Source organism: Petromyzon marinus, chromosome 43, assembly GCF_048934315.1.
Source record: "Petromyzon marinus isolate PM22_M1 ecotype Great Lakes invasive population chromosome 43, UKy_Petmar_22M1.pri1.0, whole genome shotgun sequence".
In the NCBI taxonomy this organism is placed as follows: Eukaryota; Metazoa; Chordata; class Hyperoartia; order Petromyzontiformes; family Petromyzontidae; genus Petromyzon; species Petromyzon marinus.
Window position 1 is genome coordinate 2,838,591 of NC_133709.1, and position 25,628 is coordinate 2,864,218.

The following is a 25,628-nucleotide window of genomic DNA, read 5'->3' on the forward strand; positions in this document are numbered from 1 at the left end:
CCCCTAGCTTCCCGGAGGAGAAGGCGCACGCGAGCACCCTTCCGGACACGGTTCCCAAGCTGGACACGAGGGGCACGGATGCGTCCCTGCTGGCGCCCGACTCCGCGTACTCCGGCGCCGACGGCGAGCAGCAGCAGCAGCAGCAGTCGTCACGAAAGAGCCGCGCGCGCGACCGACGTCGCGAGGGCCGCTCCAAGACCTTTGACTGGGCCGAGTTCCGACCCAACCACCAGCAGCAGGCGCTGGCCGGCTGCGCCCGCAATGCCCCCGACGGCGGCGGCGGCGGCGGCGGCGGCGGTGGCGACGGCGACCGTGGGGGCGGCCGCTGCGGCTTCGTACCGGACGAGACGCAGCGCGTCGGCGCCGGCGAACCCGAGCGGGACCGCGCGCGGCGCTGGGAGGAGCGTCGCAAGCGGTACAGCTCCACGGAGGTGGAGGACGGGGCGATGGACGTGGAGGACAGGGGCCTGAGGCCCCCGGTGACCCCGCCTGCGCCGCCGCCGGCGCAGCAGCCACTGTCGCCGGCGCACGACGACATGCAGGACGAGATCGAGCAGAGGTGCGCGGATGAGGAGTGGCGTCGCTAGCTGAGGGGCCCTAAGTGTGACGCAGCAACTCGAAGCGTCGCGTACTCCCCCCTGGCAACGATGGGCGTTGCACGGCTCACACGGCTCGTGTGTCCACACCCTCCCCTCCCCACTGCCCCCGCCCCCCCCCAAATATATATATAATTAACACAAATAACATGAACCTCTCGCCCCCCAAGAGAACCCGAATCCATAGGCGTGTATTGATTCATTGATGACAGTCGATTCTTAGGAGTAGAGATACATTGCATCCTCGTGTGCCGCAAATAAATTCGTTATTTTACGAACTACGCTAACGATACGCAAATTTGTATCTCCGAGCTAATGGACAGAATGAGGGCAGGGAAAGCCAAACGCGATGGACAGTAAAGATGAGACGGTGGGAGCGTGGGGGAAAATAAAGGATAGAGTAGATGTTGACAGTTGATTGAATCGTAGCACAGGATGAGTAATTCAATTACCTAGGACACTGTCTCTATATTGCCGCTCATTACTGACACATTACTTAGACTTGCCGCTCACTACTAACACATTCTGCTCATTACTAACACATGAATAACACAATCCTACTCGTTACTAACACTTGCCACTCACTATGAACACATCCTGCTCATTACTAACACATTAATAACACAATCCTACTCGTTACTAACACTTGCCACTCACTATGAACACATCCTGCTCATTACTAACACATTAATAACACAATCCTACTCGGTACTAACATTTGCCACTCACTATGAACACATCCTGCTCATTACTAACACATTATTAACACAATCCTACTCGTTACTAACACTTTTCGCTCACTACTAACACATACTACTCATTTTTAACTCATTACTAACGCTTGCCGCTCACTACTAACACAACAAGACAAAGATCCCCCATATAGCCTGTAACAGACTGTTGGGGCAAGTGCTGTTAGCGAAAAGCACCTGTGAAGGCTGGCATGGCACACAAGGGGGTGGGTGGCCAGCACCGCAATCAGCAGCCTTTGTCTCCCCAGTGGCGATGTTTTTACACCGCACCAGGTACTCATTGGAGGTTGAGTCGACCTAGAGGAGGCCCAGGACCGGTTCAGATAATCGTCACTGGTTGCTGGTGCAGCGCACGAACTGCTACACGACCGCTCCCCAAAACCGCTTACACTTATCATGGGACCTTTTTGCCAGTATCAAATAAGAATAAGTTTTGCCCTTTCTGGCAATACAACAGGTGTGAAGGTGTTCAAACACCAAATAGATACTCTTTGAAAGGAACCAAGTCTGCGTTAACCACACCTACTTGTGGTGAGCATGCAAACAAACACGCTCTGATAATATATGGCATTGTCTTTGAAACTGATTGCCCTACACCGGAGACGGCCTTGTTCATGGCCTAGCCTCACCAGTGTCAGACCAGAGAACGCCAAAAGGCGATCGGTACGAAGACAACGCCACACGTATCAGAGCACTTATAGCTCGGGGGGTGGGCAACGATATCGCGGGACGCTCGCCGCTCACCGCAGACGACGCGTTGCTCGCAACGTGCGACCCATTTTTTTTTTTCTTGTTACCGACGAGGTCGCTGAGCGCCAGGGCGCCGCCGCTGTCCTTTCAGGTGGCAGCAGGTGGAGCAAACGCCGCTGAGGGAGAGCAAGCAGGTGCCCATCCACAGTCACCTGACACCCACGGCCCAGCGCCCGCCCACCGACGGCCTGGTGGAGCTCCTGGAGAAGGAGGTGCGGCCTTAGTCTCTCTTTCTCTCTCCCCCTGCCCACTGCTGGGCCCCCCCCCCCCTCCCCGCGGGGTCGCTTCTCTGTTCCCCCGAGTCACGGGAGGTGGGGGGGGGGGGCACTCCAGCAGTCCGCTGGGCGTTTAGAATAATCATGACGACGATAACAATGAAAATGGTGAAACTTGCATTTGCGTGGCGTTTAAATGCCTCGGCGACTTCTAGGGCCCCCTCGCATCACAGTCTCATCCCGAGCAGGAGGAAGGGCACCCCCCGGTGGCAGCTGTCCCTGTGGGGCACAAGGTGACTCGGTAACTGGGCACCTGGCCTGCGAGCGGGCATTAGTCTGCCAGTTGGGGTTTTCACCCAGCAGTGGATTGAACACTGCTGAAGATGATTTAGTTGCATGGTGATGCTTGTGGAATTTGAACTGTGTAACACAGGTGGTCCGTTTCCTTTTTGTTATCCGATGTCTTGCAGTCAGTGGTTCATGTCGTGTGCTGGAGCTACACACTTTGCTGTTGATGATGATGTCGATGATGATGACGACGACGATGATGTTGACGATGACGTTGATGACGATGACCTCGAGCCGATCGCTGACCCCTGCGACTGCACCGCACGCGCGCAACAGATTGAGGCGCTCAAGCTGCAGCTGCAGCAGACGCAGCAGGAGTTGACGTCGCTGCAGGAGCGGAACAGCAGCCTGCACAGCCAGCTGACGGAGGCGCTGCAGCGCGAGCAGAGCACGCGCCTCGGCTACGTCTCGCAGGTGGGACCCCCCCCCCACCCCCTCCATACCCCCCAACCCCACCCCCGCTCCCCCCTAACCTGTGGTTAAGAGACACCCGGTAATAAACAATGCTGGGCCCCAGATCAGTGCAACAACAACAACCGCCATTCGCCACTAAGTGGTGGTGACGTCACCACGACGCTTGTGCCAGGCCATGTGCACTTTGAGGCCCGCTGGCAGGTCACGGGGCAGACCCAGGTGCCACGGGTCGACTGACTGAGACGACCGAGATGGCTGGCTGATGCATCACCTGTGTCCCCTACTGTGCCAACTTGCTGTGCTTTCGCCACCCGGCGCTCCGCTCGTTGTTGTGAGCGTCGCTTCCCTCGCACACATTTATCACACACACACACATTCACAGAGTGAGCGCGACAAGCAGTCAACACACATTCAGCACACGCACATATTTAGTCAGCACACACACACACACGTTCACACAGTACGCATGGTGCTAATAGGACCACTTCCAAAACGTGGCTGCGATCCTGCCCCCCCCCCCCCACCACTGGCTGGTTCCGCCACGTTCCCCCGTGGCACCAGTGCACGCTGCCCAGCGATCCATCATTTCACGAGACGAGAGGCCACGACGTTTTTTTATTCCGCCGCGGAGACGCGGTGCAACGTGTGTGCGCGTGGCTATTTTTAAGGAGCGCAATTTCGTATTTTAGCTACCGATCGTTGGATTCGTTACCATCCCCACGAGATGTGCTCACCAGAAATAGGCCAATCTGTGCCAGCGGACTCGAGTGGATTCATTAAGATGTGTTACTTTCTACCCAAGGGAACACAAGGCTCACATTATAAGGGATGTCTGTGCAGCTTAAGAATTGATTAGTGACCGAGCATATCCGGAAGGACACAAATAGAATCATTATCAAGTATTTATTAACCAAGAAAGTGGAACCTTTTTTCTACGTGAAGACTTTTGGAGATGGTCATTAAAAATCGTGCCTTCTGCAACTTTGCTGTGCTCGGAAGTTAGCAGAGGAGAAGGATGGGGTTTTTTTTTAAGAATACGTGACAAATATCGCTAATCTAGACTTGGCCATGCCTCGGTGTCAATTGGTGCTTCCGTTGCTGTGCTTGCAGAGTAACGACTGCATCGTTCTAATTCTAAGCGATTTTACGCAGACCTACGCTCAATTGTAATTACAATTACAGCAGCATTGTCCGCCAAAATTGCACTTACAACGCCATTGTGTTTTACAATGATTAATTGCACAAATGCAGTAGTAATTTTTTTAATAAATTCACAAAGATCAGGCCCAGACCTGAGGTTAAATTACAATCGCGTGATTCGTGATTGGGGTGGAGTGGCATGGCGTTGCTCGCTGACGTCATCGGCCTGGGGTTCGGTTCCCTGCTTGGGTTGTCATCATTGGCGAGTGATCTCAGGCCTGGCCACTGCTTCGCGCGGCGCTTTCAGATATGCTTCTGCGGCCGTCTGGAACGCGCTCTCCCGTCCGATATTAGGAAGCCACTGGAGCTGTGCACTTTTAAATCATCATCTAGAATGACAAACTAATTTCTTTAGAACTGCTTTTTTGTGTTGAGTTTGCTGTCCTTCCCCCGCACCTTCCATTAGCGCGATTGGCTGCGTACGGTACGAAAGAAGTTAAGCGTACATACACTTCCTCTTTTTCACCAACTGGCACTGACCAGTGTGGTGAAGTATAGTGAACACACATTCTCCATGACTGAGACTGTGTGGGATGGCCTTCATCCAGCAGTGGATTGAGTATTGGCTTTTTAAATGATTGTTATTATTATTAGTAATAATATGTCATTTAAATTTCATTTTGCAATCGTGACTGTTATTGGAATTATATATAATTAACCCGTGGTCTGATTACGTGTACACCAGTGCGCTCTGTGTTCTCCATTACGTCGTTGTTCACGGATGTCTTCAATTGCACGTTGCTGATGACAGACAGACCAGGAAGTAATGGTTTCCAGCGTTCGGGGCATTGAAGCCGAAATGTTCCCAAATATTTAAATTGTTCTGCAACAGCGTTGGAAGCCGAGAGACAAAACCTTGGGTGGTGCATGTGATTGTTGTTTTTTATCGCGCGCGTTCTTTATTTGCGTTATTCCAAGGCACGGTCACTTTCATTCCCGCCGAACCTTCTGTTGAGAAACCTCCAACATTGTGTATATGTCTCCTCTGCAGATGTTCCATTTCCCCCCCTCTCCCGACTCTGCCCCCCTTCCGCTTTGCTTGTGCTTTGCCAAAGAAATGAATGCATCCATTCCTTGTTTTTGCTGCATGTGTATAAGGCTTGCTTTCTCTTTTACACGGTTATCACGCCACAGCTGGGACCACGCTTAAACCCTCTGTTGTTTGTGCGGCGTAAACAACAACAGAATGGAAATGGATGCGTTCCAATGTGGCTAATAATATATTACCTTCGAAGGCCTTCATGGCAACGTTCAAAGTCAAAATAAGCGATACCTTGTATTATACGAGCATTGAGGCGGTGCTCGTTTCCTTGTTTACAGCCCTGAGGCAGTGGTGGCTATTCCACATTTCTGTGGCTGGGGTGAGTCTATCCATAAGACAACCGTTATTGATTTCCCCCGGAAGTTGGCGGTACTCATTGTTGTTGACCTCGGAAGCGGGGACAAGGGGCTGAGTCGACACTCAAACCAGGATTTGAGCTCGCAACCATCCAACTGTGAACCACTGAAACTCTGCCACTGAACCACCGGTCCTTTTACTTACCACGAGCAAGGTTGCAGAGGCACTCTTCAGTAAACGCCCCCCTCCCCCGTGTCGTATTCGTTAAGAGTGACCGTGAATTATTAGACGAGTGTCGTGCGCGCCGCTCCTTGCGCGCGCGGTGGTGGGACTATTAAGTTGACCGGGAGACACGAGGAGTGCGATTGAAAAGCGGCACGCGTTGTGAAAGTGGTGGTGCCCGTGAAACCGTGTGAGTGTGTCGAGATTTTGTGTTGCCCTTGCGCGCGTTGCAGCTTGCCCCGTGGGGGAGTGCATGTGTTTTTTTGTTTTGGGTGTCCGTGGTGTTATCGTAACGTTTCGCCATCATCAGTGTTTTCCGTACAACGTGTCTCGCACGCTTGGTGCCACCACGCAACCCCCCAGCTTGCTTTTGTGTTTTGTTTTTGAGTTTGTTTTTGTTCAGTCTCTAAAGGTAATCGCCCTCAGTTTAGAAAATGGAAAGAGCCCAGTTTAGATGCAGTGTTCCCTGCACAAAGTGAAGCCTCCCGACTTGGCACCGACATTTTAAACAAGAGTAGACGAAGCGACGTGTAATCGGTTCGGTCGGCAGCCAAATGCTAATGTTATTCACATCGCTACGCATTAGAGTAAACGCCATGCCACCCCAACCTTGCTTTTGACCTTAGTGGCAGCCTCGGGGCCCGGTTCATACCTGAGCGACCATATCTGGCGCAACCATATCTTGAGCGAGGGAGTTAGGTAACAACAAGCGTGCGTCTGGCTAAAAGCGTGTCTGGCCAACGCCCTCCTTTTACGGCATAGCCGCATCCTTTTTATGCCTCCCATCCACCTCAGGATTACAACAGCCAATCGTAGTTATGCAAATGTGCAGCACGAGACGATATTCGTCGCTGCAAATGTCTGAGCAGATCGATGCTTGAATGTTAAAGGGGGTTGCTCTCTCTAGTGTTGGCTACCGGTTGCGCAACTGCTCGCAATCGTTTGCCGAGACATCCAAATAATTTAGTTGCATGCAACCGAGTTGCACAACTGATCACCAAGGTGTCGCTCTGCTTTACATCCTGGACCAATGTCCATAGGGTGGTCAGACAGAAAGATTTTTTAAATTAAACATTTGCCCCGTTACATACAAAATCATCACCAGCCATGATCAGTCCACTGCTATAAGAAGCCCACGCATGCTTTCGCTGTCTATCCGCGGAAATATTTTTCTGCATATTAGAATGTGGGGCTAAATAATAGCAGTAATAATGATGCCAATTATTAACCCGGAAAAAATATTACTGAGCCTCAAGAAAAAATATTTTGAGGAGGGTCGTGCATTGGGATATTTTGTCAATTGCGTTTACGGAGCGTTTGGCTTCACTTGGCAAAAAATGGGCGAAAACCCACGCAAACAAGGAGCGAAGCACTCAACGCTGACATCTCCTGGCCACCTCGCAACTCCACACCTACAAACGGCCGTCCAGCACTGGGGGTCACTCACGCCAGTGCTCACCGGCTTGGTCACGCTTATCTTCTGAGATCTCATTAAATAGGATCCGTTTGGGGTGACTAGTTCATGAGTGACGTTCAATTCGGGAAACGTTTGCTGTGCTGATGGCAGGGATATTTTAAATAGTGCTGATGCTAGAGGAAGCCAGCGTCTGGTTGACAGGCTTGAGCAGTGTGATGCGTTAAAAGCCTTTTGCCTGCAGCGCCAATTTATGGACAGTGTAAACAGGCACTGGTTGGTTTCAATTTGTGAGTAAGTGGTCCTGTATGGTGACACATGCTACAGGGATGATTTAAACTGCCCCGGGAAGAAAAAAAATACTGAATTACAGCTTCGTTTACCACCGTTAACGATTATACTTTTCTTTAAAGCGTCAAATGTTTACGTGCGAAAAAACATGCCGTGCCGAAAGCGTGCAGAGCTGTCAAGGCTCCCGAGGTGTGACGAGCCAACGGCTTCCCCCTGAAATTCAAAGTCGCTTTAAACCATCCCTGGCATGTGGCTGTCCGTTAACGGTGTGTGTGGTGGCTCTCCCAAGTCCGGCGCGCTGGCCGGGGCCGGCTCCGGCGTCAGGCAACAACTCCGCCGCCTCAACAAGGAGCTCCGCGCTGAGCTGGAGCGCCAGCGGGAGCGGCTCGAGCTGGTGACGCTGCAGTCGCGCACGCTGCGCCAGAGTTACACCGCGTCCCGGGAGCTCATCCAGCGGCAGGAGGCCGAGCTCGCCTCGCTTCACAAATGCGTCGAGGTGCTTTCGGCCGAGCGAGCGGCGCTCGAGCAGAGCCTCGGCGAGGCGCTGCTCGGTCGCGAGGAGGAAAGGGCCGACGGGCCGGTCGAGGGTGCGGCGGCCGCGTCGGCGGCGGGCGCGAGCGAAGTGGCGGCGCGGCTTGGGGAGAGCGAGGCGAAGTTAGAGGCGGCGAGGAGCCTCCTGCTGGAGAAGACGCAGGCCCTCGGCGAGCTGGAGCGGCAGGTGGAGATGCAGGGCAACCAGCAGGAGGTGGTTCAGCGCTTACGGGAGCGCCTCGAGGAGGCCACCGAGAGGCTGCGGGCGAGCGAGCGGGAGTTGGCGAAGAGCCGCGAGGACTTCGAGGCCCGGCGGCGGGCGCTGCTGGAGACGCAGGAGGCGAAGACGCAGGGCATCCGCCGGAGACTGCAGGAGCTGGAGGACGCTCTGAAGGAAAGGGAGGAGCGCGTGGAGAAGCTGGAAACATGCGTGGACCGTTTGGAAAACGAGAAGGTTGCGGCTGTCCTGGAGAATAGGAAGCTGGAGCAGAAGATGAGGGACGACGAGGTTTCATTGGAAAGTCTGCAGAGGTCAAAGGAAACTGTTGAGGAAGACAATCAGCAGTTATACCAGAGGCAAAAGGAGGTCCTAAATCAGTTGTCAGAATCAAATAAAGAGAACTCCAGGATTAAGGCAGAACTTGAATATCTGCGCGAATACAGGAGCAAACACAATGATTTTACGGACAATGTTAACCCCACTGGTCACGATTCCAACGGTTCTTCCAAATGTCAGTGCAAAGAGGATTGCGAGCGTTTACTTAAAGAGCTGGACTCTGTAAAGGACGATTTACGCACACAGCGCATTTTAAATAGGGAACTTGGTGAGTCGTACAGCGAGCTGTCGCAGGACATGGAGGCACTTAAGGTCGACCTTGAGCAGCAGTGCACAGAGAAAAACGAGATTAAGGACTTCTACGAAAGTCTTTCCCAAGAAATGGAACGGGTGAGAGCAATCCTGAAAGAGACGGATTTCCAAATCAACTGCTTTAAGAATGAATGTGAGGAGCAGCTAGAGAAGGTTATGCCGGACATACTGGATCGGCTGAACACCGTGGCGAAGAATCTCTCGGAAGCCGAAAAGAGGCTGGAATTCGGACAGGAGGAGCTGCGAAGGATGAGTGGAAACAAGGTGCACTCGGAGGACGAGAAGGGACGGGCGGACCTGGTGGATCAGCTCCAGCAGGAAGAGGCCAAGGTCTCGAGTCTGCAGGCCGAGCTGGGAGCCCTGCAGCAGAGCTACGAGCAGCTGTCCCTGAATCACACCAAACTGAAGGAGGACTACGACGTCTTAGAAACCGCTCACAACAACTCGTGCAAGGAGTGGGAGCAGATGAAGTTCAAGCGGGGATTCTTCAGAACGGTGCAGCAGTCGGAGGCTGCTCATCGCTTTCCCGTGAGCAAAGGGTTCTCGTTGAAAGAGGAGTCGAGCAGGCAACAGGCCATGGCAAGGCATGTCGAAGTGCCGTCGGCAGGAGCCCTGGGCGCTGGTTCCAAACGCAGCTTGTGGGGACAGAGAAGTGCGGGCTCGTCAAACAGCTCCGGGAATGAAACCTTGCGCAACCAAAGTGGCGACGAGCAAATCTTCCCGCTGTCGTCGAGGGAAGACTCCTTGCAGGAGTTCTCGGGCAAGAAAGTCCAGCCGCCCGTAGACCTGGATTCGACTTCCAGCTCGGCGGGGCTTAAGATTCAAAGTCTGGAGGCCAAGCTTCTGGCGACGGAGGAGAAGTTGAGGGTGGTGACGGCTTCGCTCGTCGAGCAGAAGGCGTGGGAGATGGAGTCTCGATCGGAGCAGCTGGCCCAAAAGATTCAGGCCGAAAAGACCAGCCAGGAGCAGCTGCAGGCCAGCGAGGAGGAACTTACGGCCCTCACCGCACAGCTGCAGATCGAGAAGAGTCAGAGGTGGAGGTTGGTTGACGAAACGGACAAGCATCTGCAAAAGTTGGAGGCAAAAATCGCAGAGGTGCAAGAAACAATAATAGCATGCAAGGGTAAAGTTGAGAAAATCCTCAAAGATAAGCAAGTGGCGGAGTCGCAGGGGATCAAAATTCAGTCGCTCTCAGAGGTAGAAAGAGCTCTGGCGAATGTGATTCACAGCCTGGAGCAGACATCACTGGTGCAAGAAAAGCAGGAAGCTGCCCGTGGATCAGAAGTAGAGGGTCAAGAGGCGTCGTCGGGATGCTGCCAGACTTTGCCCCAAGATGAAAACCTACAGGCGCTGGCGGGGAAGCTGGTGTCCGAAGCGTTGATCATGGCCAGGCTCATAAGTGTCCTCCACAACACCGGCCTGCACAGCTTGGCGAGCGTCGACGAGCTCAACGTGGAGATCGAGAAGCTGGCGTCCGTTCAGCACGCTGTCATTGTCGGGGAAGCGTCGCAAGGTGGCGACTCGTTGACGAGGAAGCTTCTTCTGGAGGGGGAGTTTTGGACGGAGTTGCAGCAGTTGAAGGTGGAGCTGCAGGCCGACTCCACGGAGGAGTCCAGCTCCGAGCCCTCGGAAATCATTCAGTTCATAAGCACATTGGTGGACAGTACGTTGCTGAGGGGCGAGCTTGCGCTCGTCCTCCAGAGCGTCCAGAAGTCGGTCGACAAAAAGTTTGGCGATCTGCAGAGCGAGTTGAGCGTAGCTCTGCAGCGTGTGCAGAACCACAAGAAGATGCTCCAGCGTGTCATGGAGGCTTGCAAAATATCCACCCTGGTGGAGGTGCGCGAGGCTCTGGAGAAGTGGGTGGAGCACGCCGAGGGAGCGGAGAAGCTGGGCAAGGTCAAAAAATGTGGCGATGCAAAGGAACCATTGAGAGAACATTGCAACGAGCCGCCAGGTGGCAATTCCCAAGCTCAGATGGAGAATCTGCAGGGTGGACAGTGTGCAAGTGTGGAGTTGGCAGATCCTGCTCTGGAGCAGATCGCTTCCGACTCGGAGGCAGCTCTGAGAGTCGAGTGTGAGGAACACATTTTGACAATTTCAAAGCTCCGACAAGAGCTGGAGGAACTTCGAGCCGCAAAAGATTCACAGTCTGAGCCGGCCCAAGAGCTGGAAGGCACTGCCAATAAAGAAAAGATGGTCATGGCGAAGGACAAAACCGAGATGGCAGCGAGGTTCAAGCAGCAGCTCTACGACTTGACCGACGTTTACGAGGAGAAGATCGAAGGTCTGACCGCAAAGTTTGAGGAGGCCGAAGAACTGCTCAAGACCAAACTGACGGAGAAAGAAGAGCAGATATTAAAACTGACGGCCTGCATAGAGGAGCTGGAACGGGAGCACTCTGAGAAGTTTACCCAGCAGTTGCAGAACGTGGAGGCGTCCCGGCGAGGCGCGGAGCGGCTGCACAGGGAGGAGCTCGACAAGCTTCGCCAGGAGTTCACGCTCAAGATGAAGAGCCTGCAGCAGGAGGACCGCAACGAGCCTCTCGCCGGGCTGCAGGAGCGGCTCCGACCGAAGGCCAAGGATCTGTGGAGGCCTTCGCAGGAGGAGGCGTCGCCGACCGTGCACCCGAAGCATCAGCATCATCAGCGGGACCTGCAGAAGGGTGCGAGCGAAAACACGGTCGAGTCGTTTGAGAGCGCCCAGGAGGACGTGAGTGACGCCTACCGCGGCGGGGACGCGCTGCGGTCGATCCGCTCGCAGTTCGAGGCGCTCCAGCTCCAGCTGTCCGCGTCCCGCGTCACGCCGGACAGGGACGTCGCCGAGACGGACGTTGGCGCGCTGCACGGCAAACACCAGGCAGACGTTGAGAGCCTAAAGGTGGACCGCTGCCCTCCGCGTGTCTCCTCGTGTCATCTCCCTTCAGTCCCGCGCGGCGGTTGCGCTTTCTTTTTTTGTCATGTGGCGAGAGAGAAGCCACGTCCATTGAATGAGTTTTGCGAGGAAGCTAATTCGGGTGTGGACGCGAGGGTTGGTCGATTATATTTTATAGAATGTGAAAGGTGTGATTACTTCAGCACCTCTTGTAAGTGCAATGGTGGCAGCAGCACTACAGAATGCATTTTATTTTTTTATTTTTTATTATTATCTATGCATGTGTTTATTGTCCCCATGCGTGCCGGATACAGAGAGCTGCAGATGTGTACTGGGTTCTTGAAACGGATATTTTCACAAAAGAACGAATGAATTTCGCTCAGTATTGACTGATGACACATGCATTCTGTGCTGAGAAGCTTAATGACGCAATGGACCACGGGCAGCCAATGCGATCTTGCTTTTTGGCAAATTGCTTATGGATTGTTTTTATTACTGATGAACACAAAGATACAATTCCTGCCCGTATCTAGTAAATCTGTACATTATGCCAAAACATCATATTCTATTATTTTAGACTATTCCCTTCGTCACGCACAAAGTACCCCCCCACCCCCCAGAGTGCATTGGCTTACATCATTATATCAGCTTATTGTGGAAATACATCAACAAATGTTCGTACGGGCGGCTCTACCAGCATCGCCATGCGAACGTGATTTGCTGAACCGCCTTCGGCTAAAACGTTTAGGTTTCAACTCATCTGCAGTTTCCGCTGCCGCTTCTCGCGAGTTTTGTATTCCTCATCCCATGCCACGCTGTTGTTGTTCAGTCCCTTTGCAATTCATTCATCTTCTCAAATCTTTCCAAATGCAAGAATGTACCTCTTGCCCGGTAAAAAAAAAAATCCTTGCATGCACGCACGCACGCATGCGTCCATTGTTTTGTGTGTCCGTGGTTGCCACAGGCCAATTAAAATAAATTTGTGAAACATTTCAACCGGTGCCCGTTTTTTTGGGGCACTTTTACGCCCGGTGCCCATTTTTGTTTGTTTGTGTTGCGCGTCTTTTATTTGCTCCAAACGCATCTTGTTGTGCATCATTGGTTCCCAACTAGGATGTTATCACTTCAGCCGTCGCAGGGTTTCAAAAGTTCTTGAAGTTCTCCCAACGCCTTGGCGCGGGTGCTTGTGACGGCCCCAGGTAATTCCCGAAAGCTGTCCCAGGGTTAAAAAAAAAAAACCTTTGACGAGCGGAGGGCAAGAGAATTGTGTCACGCTGCGACGGCAATGGTGACAGCCTCTTTCTTGTTTAAAGCGACATCCCATTTTCGGAAGCTGCAAGCATGCCAAACCGGCATCCGACTCTTGATAAGGCATTTCGCGACGCTTTGGCAGCTTTATTTATTTATTTATTTGCTTAGAGTGACATCGATTGCCGTCGTCATCAAAACCAGGCGACGGAAGAAAAACAAGAGTTCTTAAGCCCGGGAGGTTGGAAACGGTGGTTGGGAACCGGTCATGATTGCTGACCATTTGTAACACTCATCTTTCATACAACACCATTCCCACCGCGTGGCATCTTGTGCCATTATTTTCGTTATACTTTGTATTGTGCTACGTGCAACTTTGGATGCCACGTTAACCCACGTGCGTGTGCAGACCCTGTTGTTCGGTTTGCTGCATACATACATACATGGTGCATGAAGCGAGGTGCCATTTTTGTTCTTGTTGTAGCTTCCAGTCTCGTTCATTTCACCGTCCGGTGTTTTTCCCGTTTCACCCCCCCCCCACCTCTGAAAGCGCGCGGGGGCTGTGGCTCCCCGCTGCTTTGGCGATTGCAGCGTGGGTTGGCGAAGCGTTCTAAACGCTATCTTTACCGCCATTCACTGCGTCGCCCACGCACGGCGGTGGTGTCACGGCAGGCTCGGTTGCCACAGCCTCCCCTGCCCCTCCCCCCAGCCCCCAGGGCTTTTGAGTCGCAACCAACTTGGTGACAATCCTTCCAGCGGCAGACTCCACCCACTCCCTAAAAACTCGCTTTCTCGTGAGGCTCGTTTGTTGTGCTGGCTTGGGCCTTGATGAGCTGTGTCCGCTGGTGCCCAACCAACAAACGGGGGCTTGGGTGTCGTAATTCCCGTTCCTCGTTAAATACAAACGAATTCGTAAATATTTCAGGCGGTGATATTTCACGCTCGCGTGCGAAGCCGCGTGCTGTGGCAGGGCCCACGCGTGTTGCAGCGAGCGAAAGCGTCAGATAATTGGCAGCGCAGAGGAGGCTGCCGATGCTGCTAGGTTACTACCTACGCAAGCTTTAAGTTGCAGTCTCATCACAGCGGTCACCGCCGCAAAAGCTTCCGCGAAATCCTCACAGCGGCATTGTCGCCCGCTTATCGGCCCTAAATGTTCGTGGCTGCCATGTCGCGCTGTTCTCGAGAGTGTGCCAAAATAGGGTCGGGGAAAAATATTTGCCAGCCACTTTTAACACTTCCTGAGATAGAAGACTCGTCAATAAACAGACAATAAAACTATTTATAGTTGCCCCTTTTTATGCCGTCACTTGCCCGTGCCAAGCTCGCGAGCGCTTCAATTAAGGCTATATTTAAAAGATAATCACTTGCAGTGCTGCGCCGGTTCACTCCTGGTTGAAGGCCTCTGCTAGCTGTCACTGGTGGGAGTTTGTTTGACCATACTTCACCGTATTGAAGGATGATTGATTACGATGATTGTGGTGATCAAGAGTTCCAGCCCCGACTATGTAGGTTTAGACGAGAGAGACACCAGATATAAATTATTTTAAACGTAAATCACACGCGGTGGGTTGATTGCCTTTAAAACGGTCTTATCGGCTGTAATTACAGCACTCTAGTCACTAACTGATTACTTCTTCCATTCGGCTAAATGGCTCGAGTCTGCTTCTCACAATGGGGCCAATCAGCTCGGCCCTGAGAGAGTCCGGCGGTGCACAAACCGCGCTGGGTACAGGCGAGAGAAGTACCGCTCGGTGAACGGAGGGCGTGCTGCTACTGGCCACCGTGGCGAGATGTTAACTACCTCGCCTGGTATACAGGAGGTCATGGGTTCGATCTTGACTGATGATGCCTGTATATTTGGAGGTTGCATGTCTGTCTTTCCGTGGTCGTGTGGATTCTGCTCCGGGTCCTCCGGTTTTTCCCTCCACATTTAGAATCAACGTGAGTTGAGAGTATTTGGCTGCTATACATTTCCACATGATGAGCCACTTCGTTGGGCTATCATTTGTGGGCAGGTCGCTTCTGAAAAAGAGCTACATAGCTCAGTGGGCCTTACCTAGTGAAATTTAAAAAAATAGTTTTTATTTAGTTTTTATTTCACGGCTCCTGCACACAGCGGCCGTTCGCTGCCCTCCCGGCCGCCAGGGGTTGAACCGTAACGTGGCGGTGAAAAGGGCGGAGGAGTGGCCCGAATTCACGTGGGTCTCTCTTCCGGAAGCGTCCTCCCCTTGCCACCTGCTCTCCTGTCCGCTCGCATGCGAAGGTCACCTCGTTGTCCGTCCACCAACTCTTGCCACCCCCCCCCCCCCCCCAAGGGCCGCGTTTAATCTGTTTATTTTTTTTATTTTAGTTGAACGTGTATAACAGGTCACAGCCGAAGGACGTTTTACTTTTGTGCGTTTTTTTTTGGTCAGGTTTAAAAAAAAAAGTAATCCCCATGATTCCCCTGCCGCCCCCCTCCCCCCCATGTTACAGCTGCCTGTAAATCTGCTGCCATTCATTAGGAGTCCTCGTGGTAAAGGGTACCTGTTATGCCCCCCCCCGTCCTCCGCCTAATTGAATGAATATTTAATTAATCGTCAACCTCTTGTACTATAAGGTCGGCGTCTCGTCGTGTCAAGGCTGTGGAGGTTGCCAGCTGTTCGGTTAGAAATCTGTCTCGGGGGCAGATCCGACTGCGGGGGGTGGGGGGGGTGGAAATGTCAGCGTAGTCCCTGCGGCTGCTTCCCTGCTGCGCGTCTGGTAGGCGCGCCGTGCGTTCGTGCGCGGGTGATGTGGCGCGACCGTTCGTACACTCGCATGCGCATGCCCCTCTCCCCGCCTCCCTCCCTCCACCCCCCCCACCGTGTGGACGTGCCTGCTCAAGGTCATTTCACGAGCCCTGTACCGTGGGAGTAAAAGGCGCGGCCATGCAATTGCTTTGCTCATGCCACTGCCAGCAGAAGGGGGCCTCCGCTAAACTATTAAACCTATTTTCATTTTTTTGTTTCAGCAGGTGAGGCCCACTGAGCTGTTTTGCTATTTTCAGAAGTGACCTGGCCATCACAAATCATAGCTCAACGAAGTAACCTACCTTGTGGAAATGTATTGCAGCCAAATACTCTAAATGCACGCTGATTATAAATGTGGAGGGGTAAACCTGGAGGGCCCGGAGAAAAATCCACGCGACCACGGGGAAAGAGACGCGCAAACTCCAAATATACAGCAGCAGGCGTCAGGGTCGGGATCGAACCCACGAACCTCCTGTAAACCAGACACGTCCTCACTGTGGTTGCACACCCATCTGTACCGCTGTTTGGTGGGATTTAAGAAACTTGCCCCGTTGATTCAACTTGGCGTCCCCGTGAGATCAAATCATCAAACCGGGTGACCTCGAGATTCGTGTATAGTAATAATCCTCGGAAATGTATTGCACAAGGAAGTTAATTTAAATATGAAAGCGCCAGCGCACACCGAACACTGATTGGATGAAATTGCATTTCTGATGGAAGTAACGCCAGTCTTAGCGCTACCTTTGCATGCGTGCGTGTGTGTGTGTCATTGGTGTATCATTGTGTTAGTGTGTTCCTGCACACATGGCACACATGCTTGAGCCAGCTTGTATCTCCGTGTATATCTGTGAGTGTTTAAGCACGTGCTGCACTTATTTGCATTGCCCCCTGTCCTGCATCGGTGTCCACGCACACGTGTTGACACGCAAGTACGCGCGTCTCAGCGTACCCTTGCGTACGCTCACATATGCTTAACTTGACCACGACCTTCCCTGCCCCTACAGCCCTCCTTACACCCCCTCACCCTCGTGTACCTTAGCAGTGTGCGCGCCAATCTCCACGTGCCTCTGCCTGTCAATGCGTGCGGCTGCATGTTACTGCGCGTCTCTGCGTGTGGTTGCGCAGGTGCGTCTGCGTGTAACTGCGCGTGTGTGCCTCTGTGCGTGCGACTGTGTGTGCGTGCGCGACTGCGTGCATGCACGCGTGGGACTCTGCTTGCGTGTCTGTGCACCGTGTGCCTCTGCGCAACTCTGCATGCGTGTGTTTTTGCGCACGTGGGCGCTAATGCGGTGGGGGGGTTGGCATTGTGCCGTGTGCGGCCGCGAGCAGGCGACGTGCGAGCGCGGGTTTGCCGCGATGGAGGATTCGCACCAGAAGGTGATCGAGGAGCTCCAGCGAGCCCACCAGGCGGAGCTGGAGAAGCTGCGCTTGGAGAAGGACAAGCTCCTGGCAGAGGAAACGGCCGCCACCATCGCAGGCACGTGGAGAACCGCACGGAGCACACACATGGAGGACGCACGGAGCGCGTGGAACACACGCGCATGGAGCGCCTGCCAGCTGAGTCCCTATCCACACCTTGGAGCAGGCTGGAGCGGAGAATAAATATGCAGACAATACGCCTCCCTTATTCCCATTGTTGTCTCTGCGCGTACAAAAATTAACTTTTACACATCACATCTGCTGCATGGTCTTATGAAAGGCCACATAGCAGAAAGATGCTTTTAGAGTATTTGGCTGCTATAAATTTCCACGTGATAAGCCACTTCGTTGAGCTATCATTTATGATAGCCAGACCACTTCTGAAAAAGAGCTACATAGCTCAGTGGGCCTTACCTGGTAAGATAAAGTTGTTTATAGTTTTAGTTTTTGGAGCCAGTCCAGAGTTTGTATTAAACCAATGCTCATGATCGAGTTTTGTGGGTTTATACCACGTAATTATACTCGAGTTGTAAACCCACCTCCGCCCGACACAGCCCAACGAGCACGGTTTTGTCACGTGAACAGAACGTGCCAACTACGTGAACTACTTCAGCACACACCGGCCGTGTGTTAAGAGGGCAAACCCACGACGTTTCCAACTCGCGTTAACGACGCTTCGCCGGCGATCACAACCGGCGTGCGCCGTGCTACGGCGGAGTTGTTAAAGCGCAAAACAAAAGCCCCCGGGCCCCGTGGGCTGCGCCTCTCCTGACGCGACGACGGCCCCCTTGCTGCGTTTCTCCGGCAGCGATCGAAGCCATGAAGAACGCCCACCGGGAGGAGCTGGAGCGGGAGCTGGAGAAGGTGCGCAAGTCGGAGACGCACAGCGTCAACCGGGACATGGAGGCGGTGCACGAGCAGCACGAGTGAGTGGCGACGACATCACCACCGCCCGCCCGCTCGCGTTTTCGCTGAGTTCGTCCGTGCCAGCGCGCGTGAAACCATTGTGCGCGCGTGTGGCGCTGCGCTGTGTGTGTGTGTTCGTCTGGTGGGGGGGGAGCGGTGGTGCAGTGGTTAGCGCTCTGCCCAACTAACCCACACCTCCGATAAGCACGGTTGGCTATGTCCGGCACGAAAGAAGGTAAACATACATGCATACATAAGGGTCTACTCAAATGTAACTGGATTTTCAAATCCCTTTCTTATTCGAATCGGGGCCGTTTGTTCGAATAACAGTTATTTGGGAAATCGACGGCGCAGATAAAAATGTCTGCGTCCATCCACATTTTTTTTATCGGGGGAACAGGATTTTTGAAAATGCACAAAACCCATATTTTGTCAAACAAATGCTTTTTGAGATCGGCGAATACATTTTAAGACGTACTACGCTGTACGGGACAGATTTCGTCCAATTTCAGTCTGTGCTACTGTTAAAACAACGCATACATCACAACTGCGAAAAATACACAATTCCACTTTGGTGAGTTGCTCAGCTTATCAGAATAAAAACAGGGACATTTATCGTCGAGTTAATTTGGTTATCTCTCCTTCCTATTAATGGAAGGCTAGTGACTCGCGATAAGTACTGCTGGTGACTGTAAATAGCAGCAGAGGTGCCGGAATTGGAAGGCATTAGGACTACTCTTCCACATTGGCCATACTTAATTGGAAGAGGTGGGAGTAACGTACGCACGTATGTACGTGGAACTTCTTTCGCAGTGTACGTAACCCAGAGCTGTGCTATATTAGGAGGTGTGTGGGGGGAAGGGAAATAAGCTCAAAACAAAATCCGTTATAAAGAAATGAGTTCACCACAACCGTGACCTAAACTTCACCCCACGCGATCTGCCGATCGGCCAGCTGTGGTAGGGGGGGGGACACGTTCACGCCGCTGGGTGTTGCCCGGCCGGCGGGGGGGGGCAGGACTGACAAACCTCCAGCGTTGTTTCAACATTTAAAGGTGTCGCCTGGAATGCTTCGCCCACGGGACCTGCGGAAGTACACGTCCGGCCTCACTCGTGGCGGGCGTTGTCTTGGACGCCCATGCGTGTTGTGGTAATGGCAGGCTTGATGGGGCTCCGGAAACCTGGCCTTTCTTGGGGTGCGAGGACGTCCGTCGTTTGTCCCGTCTTCGGTGTGTTTGTGAGATGTGCTTGCAACATCGCCCGAGAAATGCCCTTGACAGGGTGGGCCCACGAAGGCAGGCTGTCATCTTCCCGCCACCGCTATCCTCACGAGTGGGTTGCTAGGATTCTCACATTCATCGTCGGCAATCTGAAATTACCGCTGCCGCCCAATTACAGTGAGCCGCCAGCATCAATTATCTGCCACAACAATGTCGCAATTTTTGCCTCCCTTTCAAACGTGCGAGTTATCACGATTCGGGCTTGTGAATTGGTTACTTAGTTGTTGTTGTTGTTGCCATGACTGTGAATGTAGCGCCTCTAGTGGCTGCAGAGTTTACGTGAACCTATTACAATGCGTGCAAATGGAAAAATGATTGATTCTCGCTTCATACCAATATCACGAGCGCAAACGTCCTTTAAATGATAAGTCGATGCATTGCTGCTTGCTTTAACGATGGCAATTACGCTATGCGCTGGTACGTGTACTGCACATACTCTGCATGCGTTACAAGCAACTATCATGGTTGTCCTCTCTGTGAAAACGTCGTTGAGCTAGTGAAAGGTGCCTGCCTAGATTAGTATTTATCGGCGAAGGGAAACAACACGAAGTTAGGCAACTGCGTAAAAATTGCACCAGTCTGCAAGAAACAACTTCCTCCGAACTGGTTGAGGCACACCTCTCCGTGGTGCGTCATACAGCAGCAGGTTTGCCTTTGACAGCTGCATAATTGAGTGGCATTTGTGCACTCTTCAGGAAAGTCATAATTGCTGTAAATGCTAGCGGTTAATTATCTTGTTGCGTTTGTCGCTGGGAGCGGTCGTGTGGAGCGCCCACCCGCGAATGCGTGTCGGTGTATTTTTAGTCGCGGTGGTTCTGCTGCCTTTTTCCGCGATGTAATTTACATTCCTCCACCGAATCCGTAAAAATAATTTCCAGTTCAGAAGAACGTTTAATTTCCTGTTTTCCAGTGTGTCACAAATGATGTTAATTGATGGTGCCGAATAGGGACACGCTTTTGTCTTAAGCCTGCGATGGTACGCTTGGGTGTGGTGGGTGGAGGGGGCAAGGAGGGGACGATTTGATTCTGAAACCATTTGCGCCGTCTACCATTTAATAGCTGACGGGAGCCGACCCAATTTTCTTTTGTCAAGATCCCAGTCGCAACAGCAGCAGCAGCAGCAGCTCCGTCTTGGAGCAGATCAAGCCCATTAACGCATTGCACATCTCCCGGTGCTCAATCAATGAACTATTTTTACTCGGCCTTGCTGAGCGGGTCCCCGCCCCATTAGACCGGCAAGCCTTTGCGACTCGTGCTGTCAGATCTGCTTGCGACGGGTTTGGTGCGACTGCCAGCGGTCTATCAATCCCTTTGTGACTTGGAACGGAGAGTGTGGTAACCTCCGTGGGGGAATATTTGTACACAAAGGCCAATATAACGGGGTGATTTTTTTTTACGTAGCCCTCCCGACCCCAAATTTGAACCAAAGGGCGCGTAGGGTTATTGGCTTCACCCGTTTTGGGCTGAGTGAGTCACTCTTTATTGATGTGCCTGTCGGGCAGCAGCTGACCTCAAGAAACCATTTTTTTGGGGGCTTCTCCATTAAGGGCAATTCGAGGTGCAAATTAGGAAAACCAAATTGCGTGGTGGTGGAGGTGGTGGTAGAGGTGGTGTTGTTGTCAGTCAACTGCATCCAAGGCAGAGCTCGCCCCCAGAGAAGATGCATTTCGTGACAACATCTCACGTGCTCTGAAGATGGGCCAATGCCCAAAACGTCACTTATTGTGTGCATTTTCCTTCCCCTTTCGGGTGACGGGTTCATGACGAATACGTTGACGTTTTGGTTGTTGTTGTTTGTGACTTTTGTGCACCCACTGCTAACGCGGCATCGCACAAAACAAATGTTTATCTGAACGGAAAGCAAAGTGGGCCTCGGTGCGAGCCCCGAATATCAGTGGTATGATGCTCGGTCACTCTCAATGCTCAATAGAATGCTCACATCTGGAAAGATCCTCGGGGAAGGAAGGAAGTTCGCACGGATTGTTGTTTGGGGGTTTTTTTGTTGTTTAAAACGCACTGCGTCACGGTTATAGAGCCGCAGTCAACACACACAAGTCCCATACCTCTGTGGTTCTTTCGCTAAAATGTCACGTAGGTATAAAATAAATGAAATCGCGACGTTTCGGGCGCAACACAAGCGTCCGTCACTCCCAGCCCCGCTCACTTCCCCCCCCCCTCCCCCCCGGCATTTTGCCGTACTCGCCCTTGAATCCCTTCTCGCAGCGCTGCACTCCCCCTACCCCACATCCCCCTCTCTATCTCTCTCCTCCCTGGCTCCTCCCCCCCTCTCTTACCTATATAGCCTCTTGTTACAGCAGCCCTTTTGCCCACTTCAGCAATTTGTCTCTTGCTGTGGTTGTCCCACCTGATGACGGATGCTTGTGTTGCACCCCAAAACGTCGTGATTTAATTTATTTTATTTTCTACCTACGTCGTGACTTTACCGAAAGAAGCAAAGAGTACGGATGCCTGCAGTCACGAAAACTTCAAATCTAGATTGACACACAAGTCCTTTTATAGATGTACTTATTCCTTGAATGAAATTTGTCTCTTAGTTTACGTAATAATTGTTTAATCGGTGGAATTTTGGCAGGGCCATTTTTTTACCAAAATGCCCATAAACACACACTTACATTTATGACAAAAAAAATCAATCATGAATGTGCCCTGGACCGCTGTTACGTTGTTTATGTGTGCGGTGTGACCAGTTGCGCGATGATTCGCACCCTGCACTGCGATTCCGGTGACCTTGGATCAAACCCACCCCCCCCACCCCAGCCAAATGGATCGCAGCATAATTCCGGTGGCAAGTGATAGATGAACGTCTCCTTAGTGCTTCCCCGTAGGTTGACGACTTGGCCTTAAATGTAGTGGGGTGGGGGGGGGAAGGGAGGTCAAAGGTGAGCAGGTGCCGGTGGCTGACCACTGCGCCCCATCGTGCGCCGTGCCGGCTCGATTGGCTGCTCGTTAACGGCGTTTTTAACATCCCCGTGTGTCCGCCGATGCTAAGCTGCGGGTGGGCGTCCGCGTGGTCTCGTCGCTTGTTTGTTGCTGCGGCGCGTGCAGGGAGGAGATGATGTCGGTCCAGCGTGAGATCGAGGTGCTGTCGGAGCAGTACTCCCAGAAGTGCCTGGAGGGGGCGCACCTGGCCCAGGCCCTGGACGCCGAGAGGCAGGCGCTGCGGCAGTGCCAGCGCGAGAACCAGGAGCTGAACGCGCACAATCAGGCACGCGGCGCAGGCACCGCCCTTCCACCCCCTCCCCACCCCCTCCCCACCCGTCACATGACTGTGACACGCATCACGTGCCTACGAACACGGGTCCCGCATGCCTACAACATGGGTCACGTGCGTACAACACGGGTCACACCTCGGTTTAGCGGCGGTTGGCTACGTAACGGTGCAAAAGAAGTTAAACGTACGTGCACACAAACACACACACATGCGCTGACCTTGGCCCCGCCACACTGCTTTCCTTTGCCAGGAGCTCAACAACCGCTTAGCGGCGGAGATCAGCCGGTTACGGGGCCTGGGCAGCGCCGATGCGAGCGGCTCTCCCGTCACGCAGGGCGTGTACGAGCTGGAGGTGAGTCGTCAGGCGCGCCGGCAGCGGTTGCAGAGCGGTGCGTCGGTTGCGGCCGTCGGCCTCCACCGCCCTCCTATCAATCCATCACCACGAGTGTGACTCCGGGAGCGAGAAGCGGTTGTGTCCTCCTCCTCTACTGGTCGGTTGGTGGCTCCGTTTGGCAACGAATGGGGAACCCATCGGCCAGTGCATGGGACGTCTGACCGGAAGTGGGGGAACTGCCAAGGCCAGGCGCTTGTTGCGTGGCGCGCAAGCGCCTGCCCTGTTGGGCGTTCGCCACGTGCGTCAAATTAATTCGCAATTTGACGTTGCCCCTTTTGCTTGTGAATGGAGACGACGGATGGAAGTGCACGAGGAGGAACCCCCTTGGGCCTTCGTTTGGAGGGCATTCCACGGCGTGCCGCTCCCCCCCCCCCCCCCCCCCGTGTGTAGTGAGTTGGTTATCTCATCTGGGTCACCGATGACTCTGCGCAGAATAACGGGTCGAGTACAACATTTGATTACGCAACTTAATTTGTCTGAAGCCCAGCTCTGAAAGTTAAAATGCCCAGCTCTGAAAGTTAAAACGCAGGGCGTGTACGAGCTGGAGGTGAGTCGTCAGGCGCGCCGGCAGCGGTTGCAGAGCGGTGCGTCGGTTGCGGCCGTCGGCCTCCACCGCCCTCCTATCAATCCATCACCACGAGTGTGACTCCGGGAGCGAGAAGCGGTTGTGTCCTCCTCCTCTACTGGTCGGTTGGTGGCTCCGTTTGGCAACGAATGGGGAACCCATCGGCCAGTGCATGGGACGTCTGACCGGAAGTGGGGGAACTGCCAAGGCCAGGCGCTTGTTGCGTGGCGCGCAAGCGCCTGCCCTGTTGGGCGTTCGCCACGTGCGTCAAATTAATTCGCAATTTGACGTTGCCCCTTTTGCTTGTGAATGGAGACGACGGATGGAAGTGCACGAGGAGGAACCCCCTTGGGCCTTCGTTTGGAGGGCATTCCACGGCGTGCCGCTCCCCCCCCCCCCCCCCCCCCGTGTGTAGTGAGTTGGTTATCTCATCTGGGTCACCGATGACTCTGCGCAGAATAACGGGTCGAGTACAACATTTGATTACGCAACTTAATTTGTCTGAAGCCCAGCTCTGAAAGTTAAAATGCCCGTTTCACTAATGTGACGTATGTATATATGTTGCCCTTCTTTCGCACCGCACATATCCAACCGTGCTCATCGGAGGTGCGTACTCTCATATGCAAAGCGGGTGGGAAAGTGCTGCCCTCTAATGTGTGGATCAGAGGTCGCTTGAGGGGCTCTCGAGAGATAATAAAGACCCGTTTAGTCAGTTACCCAGATAGTTTGCAATGGGAGGAGCCCATCCGGTTCAGTTCCCTAGGGTCGTTATGATATCACAGGCAGCTATGTGATAACCACTTACTGTGGGCCTCCTTTTCATAAGCACGAAGGGATGCTGCACTGTTCTGCGAGAGATCCGAACGGACGCTACGTGTCTTTGACGTCGTGATGCCGATCGCACGAGAGAGAGAGAGAATTGGGCCGGGGGGGCGTGGGGAGTGAACGAGTGGAATGGGATAAATTGGGAGGCGCCGGGCCCGTCCTGGCACAATTATCCAGCAGCGTGCACCGGTGGCGGCTGTCATCCCACCTCGAGAGAACGAGACGCGGGTGGCGTGAAAATCGCACCCCTTAACGCGCCTGTTGGGTCTGTCGTCATTCATTCACTCGGTATACCCGTGTTGATTAAGTTGTCGGCTTGTTCCGATGCGAGTTCATGTTCATGCAGGTCATGTTTATGCGACTCATGTTCATGCACGAGGCACCCGGAATAACACTGTACGTGCCACAGGGCATTGGAGCTCCGCGTTGTATTTAATAACGAGGTGGTTTGTTTTTTCTGTCTCGTCTTGCGCCGCTATTCGATGCAATGAGAAGCGCTTATATATATTTTTTACTGCAACTGTAATTTACATCGCAAGCCCAAACAGGGGAGAATAACCACGACGGTTGGAAGTTTTTTTTGTGGGGGGGGGGGGGGGGGGGTTGGGCGGGGGGGGGTGTTTTGATGGCTGTTGGTGATGCCAGCGATGGGTTTGTTCAAGGTCAGGCGGTAATGTGTGGTGGAACCTGAGCCCCTCTCCCCGTGCCGCCGTGACCCGGCTTTGGCTGACACCGCGCATCCGCGAGCCACGTTCCCGGCTGAGTAAAGCGCTCGGATTTTCTTTCTGTTTTTGGTCTCCAGGTCCTGCTGCGCGTTAAGGAGTCGGAAATTCAGTACCTTAAGCAGGAGATCAACTCTCTGAAGGAGGAGCTGCAGACGGCCCTGAGGGTACGTGTGGTGTCACCCCCTCCCACCCCCCCACGGCTGGCATCAAAAGGTCGGAAACGCCATCGGTGGTGAGCTCGCACTGAGAGTTGGGCAGGAAAGGGGCCGAGCTGCTGCTCCGTTTGTTACGGAAGGCAGCTTGGCTTTGGCGTCGATGCCGAATAGTGGATGTGGTTTTACGAGGGATAGTGATGTGGTGAATTGCCACGGTCGTTTGTCTTTCTGGCAATTATGAAGTGGATGCTAAAGGCCCTGTGACGTAATGTGAAAGAGAAGGCTAATTTCTGCAGTG

The 25,628-nt window shown here is 53.2% G+C and overlaps 1 protein-coding gene across 5 annotated transcripts in view; it reads left to right on the plus strand.

Annotated features, from left to right (window-relative positions):
• LOC116951360 (uncharacterized) overlaps window positions 1–25,628 on the plus strand; it is a 163,617-nt gene that overhangs the window by 128,427 nt on the left and 9,562 nt on the right. For all 5 annotated transcript variants that reach the window (XM_076073701.1, XM_076073697.1, XM_076073699.1 and 2 more), the window contains exons 14-22: window positions 8–559; window positions 2,190–2,310; window positions 2,938–3,075; window positions 7,831–11,817; window positions 17,160–17,307; window positions 18,058–18,175; window positions 22,501–22,660; window positions 22,917–23,018; window positions 25,253–25,339. In XM_076073701.1, the coding sequence (XP_075929816.1) occupies window positions 8–559; window positions 2,190–2,310; window positions 2,938–3,075; window positions 7,831–11,817; window positions 17,160–17,307; window positions 18,058–18,175; window positions 22,501–22,660; window positions 22,917–23,018; window positions 25,253–25,339 (5,413 nt within the window). The remainder of the gene's footprint in view (window positions 1–7; window positions 560–2,189; window positions 2,311–2,937; window positions 3,076–7,830; window positions 11,818–17,159; window positions 17,308–18,057; window positions 18,176–22,500; window positions 22,661–22,916; window positions 23,019–25,252; window positions 25,340–25,628) is intronic.